Genomic DNA, 14,118 nt, shown 5'->3' on the forward strand with positions numbered 1-14,118 from the left:
CACCAAACGGCGTCCAGAGACTTTCGTTGCAGCAATTCATAACGACGCAGTTAACGTCTCATGACCAATTGTGACTATATTTTAGCTTCTACGTGAGGCTAGCGTCACCAATTTGTAGCTTGTGCTGCTCAAGCTGCGCGCTGATCACTTGGCCCACTCAGCGCTTGGTGCTGTTGCGGCCGTGGCCATCCAAAGCAGAAACTGGTCGGTGGAGTTGGGTGAAACGAAGAGGCGATGATCTGTTTGTTGATATCATAGCCGCGCGTCACAGGACTGCTTCACGCACGCTGTGGTAATTGTCAAAGTGAAATGATCGTTTCTAGACAGAGGTAACGGTTGTACGCATCGTGATGTTCAATAGGAAAGGCCTATTTTGGAAAACCGAAGGATTCCACTACGGTTACTCGACGCCGTACCAACTATTTGATGCCGCGAAAGGTGCGTGCGACCTGCGTTTATTTCGGTGTTGCCGACCTGATATGCTCTAGTGTTGTTGTGACAGAGCCTTTGGAGGCCGCAAGCATACCGCACGGATGTGCGCGTCAAGGCGCTGAAGTCTCTAAAAATAAACCTCGCCCAATAATTTACACCATCTAGGTGCCGCCGTCCAGACGCGCTTGTTACTGTGAGACGCGCTTGTCTGTTATTATTTACTAACTATTTCGCTTCATCTCTGTTCTTTCATCATTTTTCAGGCAGCTTGTCCTTCGTACAAAAACTGCGCCTTGAAGTCAAACTTCCTGTGCACAACGGCTGTGTAAGTGCGACGCGCATATCCTTTTGTTGGCTCTCTTCTAGTTTTATTTCGCTGTTGCGAAATGATTGTAGTACGCAACACGCAACTGTATGCTTCTGCGCTGCATGTGACATTATTCGCTTTACATATTGCGCGTGCCTACGATCTGCTAGCTCTATACAGATCTACTGGTGCTGAGCAGGCTCTTTTACATCACGATGGTGCCATTAAACTATGGGTGCACACAGTAGCACTTAAACTGTTTACGTTGGACCTTGCATAAAGCTCGTACTCATAAGGTGCACATGTCGGCAAGGGTGCAGACTACTTAATTACGTGTAACACGTATATATTATGACTGAAATGTCTCGTTGCATATGCTGTATTGTATTTGAGACTGCAGTCACCTGTCTATACTGAATATGTCTGCACGTATAAGGTGACGCGCATTTATATATTTCGTGACATAAATATTAGTGTTGGTTACATGAAATTGTTATTGCTGGTACATTCTCCATATGGCTCGCATCTCAAATTTGTTCTGGTGCTGTATTTACATGTGCGTAATGCAAGTGTGTGATACAATATGTGTTGCAATACAACATACATACATACATACATACATACATACATACATACATACATACATACATACATACATACATACATACATACATACATACATACATACATACATACATACATACTAATACATACAACATACAATACATATATATACAACATATACATACATACAATATACAATATACAAGTTGCAATTGTTACCACGTTCCAGCTCTTGTTATGATAATGGCAATGTAATGTATTATTGAAGTTGCTACTGGCCGGTCCTATCTGGTATATACCAATGCAGTGCAGATGCAGTGAACAAAAAATAAATTGACACTTTACATACCGTATATCAAATTCCTGTCATTTTTTAATCATAGAGAATTCGTTCACAAGAGCATACTTTCAATGTCCACACATTGTAATTACTGCATCATTGCTCAGAGCAAGTGTGTGATTCAAGTTGAACTACTTGAATCACACACTTGTGTCCAATCATGCATGTGGCCATGCTGCTAGAGCCAGCTAGTTAATAAATGCATCTTCTTGCGATAGTCTTCGAGAAAAATGTTAGCTAAGCACTTCTGTACAGCTGCTGTATGCTTTGAAATTTGGTGTGTTGCTCTGTGGAAAAATGAAAAACGGCTTAATTCACTCACACCTTATGATGCACGAAAGCAGGCAAGACACATAAAGTGAGCAGGCCAATTTCATGGCACTTTTAATTGCTCGAACAATTCATTGTGGCATCGTCACCAGTTGGTCACGGTGCTTATTCCTTCTGTATTACTGTGAAAATTAAGGTGTTTCCTGTAGCATAATAATAATAATAATAATAATAATAATACTTTATTGCGCCAAGTATTAAAAAAATGTACAAACATCCGGCCTTCCAAAGCCTCATTGGGCTTGAGTGGCAGAGCCTGACAGACAGCGGAGCCGCGCAGATATACACACAGGCATGAACGCACATTAAAAATTATGGAACATCAAATTAGTACAGTGGCAAAAGATAGACACAGAACCTAAGTTGCATATAGAAAGCACACCAGAATAAAGAGCGAGGAAGGAAAACAAAATAGCATGACAATACTCAGATCAGTGCAACAAATACTGTAGTAACCAGTGAATTCACAGGATTCATTTGACAAGTGGTGGAGCATGTCGGTACAACGTCGTACACCCACTAAGTAGTGTATCGCAGCATCTTTTTTATGTTATATTTAGTTTTTGCCCAGCAAACACTTGGAGGCAACCTATTGAAGTAAAAGGGAACGTAAAAATCTCTTACTCGCTTTCCATATCTTGTAAACCGTCAGGGAATACAAAAAGATTCCTTCGGTCGGAGAGACCGTGTGGGAACATACGGAATCTCATAGTCACTAAACCAAGAATGTTTCGGGACGATAGTTTCCATCAAAAGGCGATCAAAATCAGGTAGCGAAAATACCTTAAAAACATCAGAATTGGGGCACAGGCCTAAATCATAGCCAATATTTTTTAACAAAAGTCGTAGGAGAGAATTTATCCTGTTCTTCCAACGAACTGCACAGTGACCATAGATTGTTATGTCATAACGCAGTACGCTACAACCGAGAGCGTTTACAATAACTTTGCATATTGAAAGCGGCATATAGTATCTAATGTTGTAAGGCACACAGGAGACGGTTCGGAGCTTTTTACAAACGTGAGATAAGTGGTCATTCCAAGAAAGAGCACTGTCAAAGTATAATCCTAGGTATTTTACTGTAGTTTTATAGCTCAAGGGTAGACATTGACATTGAGAACAATCAGATCCGTGCAAGAGCAGCTGCTGGTTTAAGTCTACTTTCTTCATCGGGCTGTGAAAGCATATAAATTGAGTCTTAGAGCTGTTTACTTTGATTAGGTTGCGTGAGAACCAGTCCATAGCAATAGTTGCTGCAGCTTGAAGAGAAGAAAGGGAGGCAGAGTAGTTCGTCGACTGGGATGCGAGGACAGTGTCGTCAGCGTACTGATACAGGCCTACAGGCACGGCGTTTGGAAGGTCGTTCACATAGACGTTAAATAACAGGGGACTAATTATGGAACCTTGAGGAACGCCAGCTTTTATTAGCAAAGAAGCGCTCTTTGCCCGCCCAATCGAGACGTATTGCGTTCTCTGCTGCAAAAAATTTTCCAAAAGCGAAAGAAACACTCCACGGAAGCCTAACCTGGACAGTTTACACAATAACACAGTGTGACAAACGCTGTCAAAAGCCTTGCTGACATCCAGAAACAGTGCACACACCACTTGGTTACATTCAAAAGAACGATTTAACATGTCAGCAAAGTCCTCCAAAAGCATTTCCGTCCCTTTACCTTGTACAAAACCATACTGACACGGTGACAGGGTTTCATGCTTATCTAAGAAACTTGTCATTGTAAACAGCAGATGTTTTTCTAATATTTGAGTCAAACAGGGCAAGACTGAAATAGGACGATAATTCTCATACCTATTATGTGCACCACCTTTGTGAATTGGGTAATAATTGCCGCTTTCATGTTCGCCGGGATCATGCCACTTGAGATAATGCTGTTGAACAGCGATAGCAACACACCTTTAACCCTTAAAAGCCCATAGTGCTTCTACTATGAAAAAATTGGCTAAACGTTTCAGAAACAATTTTTATTAGTCTCTCAATTCATCTTCAAGCAAAAGAATGCATCAGCTTGTATGCGGTGGGAAACACAGCTATGGGAATATTCTTCCCTGTGGGCTATGAGGGCTGTCCTACTTATGGTGAAACTTCATGAAGCAGGGAACAACGCAGAGGTGAACCTTGCACGTTGAACAGATGATCTTTGACCTTTTGACGTTCTTGGCAGTGGAGCAATACCTGCAGCGCTTGTACGATGTTGCCCCTTCTGGGAAGTGGGGTGTGGTGGCAAAGCGAGTTTCATCTGGCACGCCAAGATTTTTTTCAGGCTTTTTGATGGAAGGTCGTCGTGGCGCAAGGGCAGCTGATCTTTTCCTGCTTGTGTAGCCGTTGACAAGCTGCCTTGACAGCCTTATTAGGAAGTGTACGTGGTCATCGCTACCAACATTTGACAGACGGTACAGCACATAGCTGTTTACAAGAGCGCAGTCAAGAATGAAATAAAAGAGACGCATCCACCACTTTCGAGACTTTCTGCTGACCGTGTAGTACTCCTTCAGCTGGTCAAAGCGGTCTACTCCACGCATGTATTTCATGTAATCGACTATAGCAAGAGGACACTGCAGGTCAATTTTAGTGCCATCCTTTGCTTTCTTAGAGACATTCACTGTGTGCGAGGGATTGTGGGTAGTCGTGAGTATGTTCACAAGCCTCTTGTCTTGCCACTGTAGGGCCGCCACATTCCCTTTTACACGGAAGGTGTGGTCCCCTTCTTTCATCTTCTTCTTGTTCTTGAGAATCTCGGGAAGTCCTTTCCTTTGCTGTCGTACTGTGGCAACTGAATAGATACCTTCTTCGAAGAGGTTCTGGAGCAGTTCTGGCGACGAAAAGAAGTTGTCGAACACCACAAGGCACTCGGTTTGTGCCAGTTCCTCAGTGAACTTCTTTACCACACGAGTGCCTAAGCCGCTTCCATCACTCTCTTTTCCGGTATAAACGTCAAACTGGATCACAAAACCAGTAGTGGCATCTGCGCGCACCCAGACTTTGAAGCCGCGCTTGATGGGTTTTAGAGGCATATACTGCTTGAAGGACTTCCTCCCCTTGAAACGAACCATGCTCTCGTCAATTGAGTAGCAGGAAGATGGTTGGTAGCACTCTCCAAATTTGCTCATTACTGACGTCATAAGCAGCCGTATCTTGTGCTATGGGTCATGACATGGCTCACCTTTTGGCACTGACGTTGTGTTGTCATTAGCATGGAGAGCCCGTAAAAGCATAAAAAATCGGGATCTTGGCATGATGCAATTGATCGCAGGTACGGTGAGGTCGCTGTCGGTACACCAGTAATCCCTTCGGTTCTCAAGCTTGTGAAAACCCATCTTTATTATCATACCTAGAAATGCACGCATCTCTTCGATTGTTGTGTCTTTCCACCATTTTAACTTTTCTTGTTTTGCAAACAAGTTGGTTTCACGCACAAGAATTTCCTCAGCTTCACCAAACAGTGCCTCGAAAATCTGCAGAGGTGTGCACGTCTCGGGGAGCTTTGACGACGCTGGCGGAAGTGACGAAAATTTCGGAATGCTTTTTTCATGCGGAAGAGAGCGCATGCCCCAATCTTCATCATCACTTTCATGTTCTGCAACGCTATCGCTGCTCGAGTTGGCATCTGAGGAGTTGATGCAAGCTGCAATGCTGTCGTCTAGATCTTTCGATCGGGTAACAACTGCTGCTGGCTCATCAACATCGTCATCTTCTTCACTATCCGTCGAGTGGTCTACATCGTCACGAAGTGAGAAAAACAGATCTAAAGCCTCTTCTGCAGTCAGATGTCCGGCCATCTGGAGGCAGAGAAAAGATAGGGAAACTGGCCTGAGTTTCCGTGCAAAGCCCGTAGGGAAATATGTTCCCACATGACAGGCCTGATTCACACCACATTTTTCTCACATGACAGCTTGAACAAGGCTCCAAAACACTATAATACGTTAAAGGAGACTTCAAAATATCGATTGTATATAATTTACTTACTTCACTGGCAGCAGGGAACACAGCATCCATAATTTGATCTCCTCGTGGCGATCGATGCGCGCCAGAGCACTCGGAACGAAAAAAAGGCGCCAAGTTCCAGAAAACGTGCAGTGGCACCTAGCGGGTCGCAAAAAAAACCATTCTTTTTTTTTAGCTATGTTTCCAAGACCTTACACTAGAGGGCGCCACAATATTGTAAGCGAAGTCACATGCCTTTGGCAAGCATAGGCATTTGAATGAAGTGGGAAATATATTCCCTGCGGGCGCTTAAGGGTTAAGTATGTCGAATAAGGTTCGCAGATCATCTACTGAAATGCCATCTATTCCCATAGATCTATTGCGTTTAAGACCGAAAATAATTGAACTTAAATCATCCTCACTTAGCAAAGGTAGGTGTGCCGATTCGACTGTGCTGTTCTTAAGAGTACAAAATAAGGGATGCTGTTGCGCACTACCCGAAACTTGCGAGAAAAACTTGTTGAATTCATTAGCTGTGTTTTCTTCATCAGTGCCGAAATACGACACGAAATCTTTTCCATCATTGCCACGCCTTTTGATACCTCTTAGATTATTAATCAAAGACCACATTTTTCTAGTATCTGAGCCTTAATTCTCAAACTTGTTACGGAAATGTACTCGTTTAGCCTGACGAATCATTGAATTCACTTTATTTCTCACAACCTTAAATTTTGACCGTAGCAGGATAGAAGCAGGTGCCTTTTTCGACTGGGCCCAGAGAAAATCTTTGTCTTTTATAGCTGATAGTATTTTGGAAGTCATCCACAAGTTTTCTTTATTGCGCTGCCTGATTTCAACCACGCGAGTAGCCGCTTTCTTAAACTCTTGTACTAGTTCAACAAGTTTATCATAAATGTCTATCGGGGACACTTTTTCCAAGAACACTACCCAATCGTATTCCGATGCCAGTCTGTAGAAGATTTTGGGATCACAGATGGATATTTCTTTTTTGCCGCGATCCGCTGTTGGAGGGCTCAATTTCCGGGCTAAAGAGCAACAAACAAAGTAATGGTCTGACAGTTTGGCTTAGATGATAGCAGATTGTAGGGCGAAATTTGGAGCTCTTATATTTATATGGTCGATGCAAGAGACGACCGGTTGCCCCGCCAGAAATTCTTCTCATGTTGCTTTCTGAATAGTTGGTTGCAGTCCCCATTTTGATAGCAGATCAAGATGATCTGCGACCAGAGCCATAGAAGGGCGAAAGGTAGATAATCTGCGACCAGAGCCATAGAAGGGCGAAAGGTATCTATGTTAATATCGCCTATTACACAGATATAGTCTTCATGCGAGTGAGCTGAGAGGGCGGTGTCAAGTTCGGCCAAAAAGAGCTTGCCATTAAAGCAGGGGGGTCAAAGAGTATCAAAGAGAGAGCTGGCGTGCTTATACGCAAAGCTACAACTTCTGCTTGCTGGAAGTCAAAATTTAGCTCTGTAATAGTCCAACTGTCTCTCACAAAAACTGCGACGCCGCCCCCTTTTTTTGCAGGTCGTGTACATGAAATTGCTTGGTAACCCGGTATTGTGTACTGGTTAAAAATATCAGCTGAAATGTTAATTTCCGTCAGTACAAAAACGTCAAATGTAGAACGAAAAGGTGAAGTTACGGCCATGAATTCATCCCAGTGCTTTCGGATACTACGGATATTAACGTGCGTTGCGTGAAATGCAAGTTGCGCGTCACTTGTGAAATATTTTGTTGCTTCAGAAAATGTTGCACACGCAAGGAATTCGAGATTGCTCATGCTTAGCAGATTTTATCTAGGTCAGAAATCTTCTCAATGCGGATGACAGACTTCACTTCTTCCGATTTCTTGGCCAGAACTCTGCCGTTACGTGTTACACAAATTTGTACTGGTTTTCTTTTCCCTTGGACCTGGCCAATCGGAAAAGCTCCTTGTTTGTCCTTGTCAAGTTTTCATTGAAATACAACCGAGGATGAGACTCATCCGTAGGCAAATTGCAAAGCTTTGTTCGTAGCGCAAGCCATTTTTCTTTAGACGCCACATCACGCATCTGCACAAGGATAGGGGGAGTCAAACTGTCTCTGTTCGGCGTTCGATGTATTGAAGCAATAGTATTCGCTTCAAATTCCACAAAATCAAGTTTTTGAGCTAGATCTCCCATGAAAGAAACCAAATTCTCGTTGGGTTGGTTCGGAGGCCATGTACTTTAAAGTTGCATCGCCTGCTGTACTGTTCAAGATCATTAACTGCGCACCTTGATTTATCCAGTAGCTCAGCTTGAGCGTCAACAGTCTCAGAAAGTGATTCCACTCGGGCATGTAGCTGAGTTAACTCTGTTTGGTTAGCTTCCAGGCTAGACTTTACAGATTCATATTTATTAGAAAGGAACTCAATTGACTTTTGAATTTCAGTAACAGTTACGGCCATCTTTTCAACTGTGCCCTTAAATTGAAGTAGTTCCGCCACTATAGTTGTGAGTGCTTCAACTGTAACTCTCAGTTGGTCAAGCTTGCTGTTAACAGCAGAGAATTCATGATCAAAAAAAGCATCACAATCATCCCAGTCGGAGTGATTGCTTGTACTGAATTCGCATGATGGACATGTCCAGGTTTCATGCTTAGCAGTCGACATTTTTGAAAATGCATTTTTCGAGATAGTAGAACAGTTCTTTCCAAAGTGGTAACATCTTTTGCAACGAGAACAAGTCAAACACTTCCCGTCCACGGGTTTAGTGCAAGCAGAGCATGTATCAGGCATCTTTGCAGTCAGCGGCGAAAAGAATAATACAATATAACTAGTTACAGCAATTGGCAAATCAAACTCACCTGCCAAGAGTGAAAAGCAGGGTTACACAAAGAAGCGCTTTGCCGCTGACTGCGATGATGCCTGGGTGTTGAATGGTTTACATAGCTGTTGGCAGACACCACGTGATCCTCCGCCTGGCTTCTTGCATCCGGGCACTTTGGGCTTGCCGACTGTATGTGAATGATAACCGCCCAGGTGAACGCATGCGCAACGAGGCAGTCCTGATGGAAGCGTCCGGGATCGTTGTGCGGGCACAGCCGCCCCCTTTGAAGTTCGCAGCACACCTGATCGGCCTGCCAAGAGCGAAAAGCAGGGTTACACAAAGAAGCGCTTTGCCGCTGACTACGTGGTAGTATGGTAGTGGTAGCATGGTAGTATGGTAGTGGTAGTGGTAGCATGGTAGCCATCCTCTGCCAAAAAATTAATGCAGGTTAAAATGTTTGTTGCCTCCACTCGCAAATGCAATGGTGTCACTTCTCTGAAGCTTGAGAAAGATGCAACGACGCTTGGTCCACTGTTGTCTCATGATGCACAGGAATTGGGACCCCCAAAAGTATTGCTGCAGTGGATGTACTAAAGAAAGCTTTCACCTGTGCTTGCATTCCTTGCTTAGTGCCTTGCATTTGAAAATTGTACTTTGCAGGTTAACACCATATGCTGGAATGATGCGGGCACATATCTGCTGTCCGGCTCCGACGATCAACATCTGTGCATCACAAATGCACACACACATGTGGTATGTTATGTCAGTGCAGCATAAGACACAAGGAGTAATGTCTGCAATGATCACAGAGTGAGTTTTCCATTGCCACTGCAGATTCTGGCACAGATAAGGACTGGCCACACGGCAAATATATTCAGTGCAAAGTTTCTTCCAAGTTCTGGAGATCGTTTGGTGAGTGTCTTTGTCGATTGTTATGCTTGTAAGCAGGATAACAATGTTCTCTGTTTTGGTGACTTAACAATTATTTTTGGTTTGTTAATCAGCTGTAGCAAATTAATGAATACATGAAATGTGATTGCACACTCTCGTTTCAGGTGGTGTCCTGCTCAGGAGATGGCGCCATACTTTTCTCAGATGTGGAGCGTCCAGAGACAAGCCTGCGCAACCTGTTCAACTGCCACTTTGGCACTGCGTACGAGATTGCCACGGTTCCAAATGACCCCCACAGCTTCCTCTCGTGTGGAGAAGATGGCACAGTGCGCTGGTTTGACCTGCGCACCAAGACGAGTTGCTCTGCTGATGACTGTTCCGAGGTTAGTGTTGTGGAGGGTTTCTTGCACACCTGACATGTGAATTTGTTGTTGTTTGTAGAGTTTTAACCCTGCTGTATGAGTGTGTGAAAACACACTTGTTACAAAAATGACATATCGATCGATAACGGCGGTCGAAGAGGAGAAGCTTTTGGAGCCAATATTTCAACTAGGGAGCTTGTCTTCATCAGGGTGCCCCTGTGTTAAATTGTTGGCTACAGGTACATCTCTTGTTCAAATACTGTTGATCACTTCAAGTCTATATTTCCTGTGTACCTCTGTCTTGTTTGGATGTCAAAGACACAAAGGAATGATAACGTCGGCATTGTTGTAGTTTATGTTCCTTTTTGTGTAGATTTATCTCTCAGCACTTAATTTGGTCTTTTAGTAAAGACCAGCCTGACCGAGAACAAGTTCTAAGTATGTTTAGTTCTGTAGACTTTGTTGGAAAATACTTGCAGGTGCAGAACTTGGCCAATTTGGTTATGGCAGTTGATTACAGCATTATGTGTGTGGCTATGCAGAATTTTTTTAACTGGACTAAAGCTATGCTAACTCAGGATGGTGACATCACCTTGTTTAGGATAAAATCATCTGTTATACATTATTCTTAAGCCAAGTCTGAAGAGACTGAAGAGCACATAAGGTGATGCCACTTGAGCTACTGAAGCTGTTTTATGGTTGCAACAGTTGGGGCTACTAGATACTTCATCTGTTGTTGACGGATGCTTGACTGCTCTTCTCCTCCCTTCTCTCTTTATTTAAATCTTTCATATCATTTCATTCATCTCCACCTGAAGTAGCTTGCGTGTAGTAGAGCTGTCCTCTTCTATTTTCACTAAAAACAGTGTTACTCTTAACTATAAACCTTCTGCTGCATAACCGCTTGTTTTCTGGTGGTTCTTACCCAATCTCCATTCTGGGGAAGTACTGCACCTACATGCATTTTGCTTGGCGGAAAAGTTTCACTGAATGGCCAGATGTGTCTATGAAACAACAGTATAGCACAGCTAAGGTCCTCTTTCAAGACTCAAAAAATTCTAAAAAAGTTTTCCTTTCAATATTTGTAGATGTGAAACAGTCCAGAGAAAACAAATCTATAATGAAGGCATTATTGCTGATATGTTGCTTTAAATCCGGTTTGTTTACCCTTTCACCACTTCTCTATGAAAAAGTGGTATCAAAAATCTTTAATGCCTATTATAGTTTGGAAGGAGTCCCCACAGAAATTTTAATGTGCTCCTGCTGATTAAGAAAGTAATCAAACTTTTGTTACATTTGGAGAGTCCACAAAAAATCAGCTTCCAGTTGTTTGCAGTTGTGTGTTGGAAGTTGCAGTGGCAGAAAAAACTGCATTGCATGGAAAATGAACACATGAAAAATCTGGACTCCTGAGGCTCACTTGATATGGTTGCACATATTGATTGGCATTACAGTCAACCTGTGATAACTCATTTGGATAACTTAGCAACGATAAGTGACTTTCAATTTCAAAGGTGGCTTTAATTTAGCTGCTATAGGTGGCTTTCAAGCGGCATTTGTAGGAATTTATGAATTACTATGTATTTAAATTATGGCTCAATGTAATTATGAAGTAATTTTCTATGGACATATGCTTTAAAACATTTTACTGCTCAATGAACAACCCTCTTTGCAAATCTTTCACCTGTTTTATATATGTAACCCTACATTATATGGTAATATGTAGATCGGGAACAAAAATATGCTTTGTGTATACAGGCATGATTGTCTGTGATTTAACACACAGATAATTCAGACCTTTGATAATTAAAAGAAGAGCCTCTAGTCTTCTTGATTTCAATTTAAGGTGAGCCAGCTGTATATCTTGTACTGGCTGCCGGAATTGCCCTAATATTTCATTGAGGTTTACAAATAAAACTGCATGTAACAGAAAAAAAGAGGTGACATATGAGCTTGATTTAGTCTGGCTTCACTAGGAGTATTTTAGGCAGAAAGACAGCACCTTTTGAGTTAATATTTCTTTTTGTCTTGTTTTGCAGGATGTCCTGATTAACTGCCATCGTGCAATTACTTCAATTGCCGTGAATCCATTGACACCATACTACTTAGCTGTGGGGTGCTCAGACTCGGCTGTCAGGGTGTTTGACCGGCGAATGCTTGGAACTAGAGCAACCGGTGAGTGCCTGGTGTTTGTTAACTCTGAGCTCGTTATTATTTCTTCCAGTTAAAGAATGATTAGTGAAGAGCTATATTTGCAGAGTAGCGCACATCACTTCATTATTGTTTTTGCTGATTGAAATGCTTTGTAGTTATAGCACGTTTATCCAGCACATACTGCCTCTATAACATTGGTCCTTTGGCTTATGAACCATAATACATTGTTTATTGCATCTGTAACACTGAGCCAAGTCATCCTTTCCTTGCCAGGTAATTTCATGAGTAACAGCATGGATGCCATGACATCACGGCTCACTGTTCCTGAATTTGAAGGCCGAAGTCACCGAATTACTTCGCTGACATACAGTGCCAATGGGCAGGAGATGCTGGTCAGCTACTCTTCAGACTACATCTACCTGTTTGATGCAATGGTATGTGGTGCACAGCCTGAATTGAGGCTTGTGCAGTTGGCACTTGAGTCTGTGTTTTAGTCTTTATTATGACACCACAATGTTTTTTAGCACTTGCAATTGTGAGAGCAAGCACCATCTACAAAAAGTGTATCTATATAAGGTATCAGTGCTTAAGGGTGGAATAATAATAGCGATGCGAAAATCCAAATTGCTCCTCAGGTTAGCAAGCCATGATGGTAGGCTTTTGCACACAAACTGGAAGATGAAGACAGGAGATCCCACTAGCACAAATGCAAACTTTCAGCTGAATTTTGTTGGTGAAAAGGGTGAAGTTTTATACATAGACAATGTATGATGTGCATCCAGTTGGTAGAAACACAAAAACAATAATAAATCTTTACACAAGTGTAAGATAAGAATGGTGGCATGTGCAGTCCACACCGAAAGACCTATCCAAGCACAACGTAGGCTTAGAAATGCAAGTTCTTTAGCTGCAGACATTGCCATAGATAAATAAAAGAGCTGGATTATTTATGACAAGGTTCAAAGTATAATGATGCCTCTTTTAATAATCCTGGCTTTTTCTTTTTTTTAATCGCAAATGGCACGTTTCTTTCACAGAGACAAGGCTGTAACTGCATGTGTTTGCCATTGAGGAGCGCCCACTTTTTTTCGTTTACATTTAAGGTGGATTGAATTAATTTCAGCATTTGTAAGTACTAGTAGCCTAGAACACTATCTGTATGTGCTCTCGGGAGCAGAATACTTGACACTACAGGAGAGGCTAAGCTTCTTTGTGCCTTGGACATGCCACCGGGGACTAGGGTATTGAACTGTTTTAGTTCCACATGCAAGCGTGCACTGCACTATTTTAATTGAGGCTGGATGTCTATGTTGCAAGAAAAAAAATAAAGAAGAAAGATAAAGGAAGGAATGTGGCATCGTCCATGGTATCTGGGCGTTTACTCGTGGTGACGCATGTGGCAGTGTGCAGTTCTATTGTATCTTTTTTATTATTGGTGCACCATATGCACAAACTATGTTTTGAATGTCTCCCATGCAGGGAAGTGCACAAGAGGAACCGAAATCATATGGCACAGATGGAAGGAACTGCAGCGCTACAGAGGTGATGTTTTGCAGTCACTTTTAGAATCGTGTACTATACTTAAGGGGTCTGGAACTTTTGGTGCTTTCCAGTAACGGATTAAAGAGACTTGGTAATCCTAGTATTATCAAATCACTTGGAACTCAATTATGACCACGATAAGTCAAAAAGTCCCCTGCAGAATGAAGTCACCTCCCAGTGGTGTCATATTACCTCCCCCGTTTTGCGTCAGTTGACTCGTGTGTAAATGCGTGTGGGCAGTTCATAAAACCAGAAAGTGTCAGTAGTGCGAGAAAGCATTATACCCCCTCTTGACCTCCTTCTTGCATGCACACACGCATGCAAAAAAGAAAAAAAAGAACTAATGATGGCTACCGTATTTGTTCAGGAAAACAAATGACAATGAATTCGGGCTAAATACTGGAAAAAGCAATGTGAAATATTGAGAAATCCAATCGCTAGTC

The 14,118-nt window shown here is 42.4% G+C and overlaps 1 protein-coding gene across 1 annotated transcript in view; it reads left to right on the top strand.

Annotated features, from left to right (window-relative positions):
• Positions 1-156: 156 nt before the first annotated feature.
• LOC142585778 (DDB1- and CUL4-associated factor 6-like) overlaps positions 157-14,118 on the top strand; it is a 31,355-nt gene continuing 17,393 nt past the window's right edge. Inside the window, exons 1-8 of the mRNA XM_075696780.1 lie at positions 157-438; positions 696-757; positions 9,387-9,479; positions 9,561-9,638; positions 9,782-10,000; positions 12,019-12,154; positions 12,407-12,567; positions 13,613-13,675. Coding sequence (XP_075552895.1) covers positions 351-438; positions 696-757; positions 9,387-9,479; positions 9,561-9,638; positions 9,782-10,000; positions 12,019-12,154; positions 12,407-12,567; positions 13,613-13,675 — 900 coding nt within the window. The 5' untranslated portion in view covers positions 157-350. The remainder of the gene's footprint in view (positions 439-695; positions 758-9,386; positions 9,480-9,560; positions 9,639-9,781; positions 10,001-12,018; positions 12,155-12,406; positions 12,568-13,612; positions 13,676-14,118) is intronic.

Source organism: Dermacentor variabilis, chromosome 6 (genome assembly GCF_050947875.1).
Source record: "Dermacentor variabilis isolate Ectoservices chromosome 6, ASM5094787v1, whole genome shotgun sequence".
NCBI classification, from domain to species: domain Eukaryota; kingdom Metazoa; phylum Arthropoda; class Arachnida; order Ixodida; family Ixodidae; genus Dermacentor; species Dermacentor variabilis.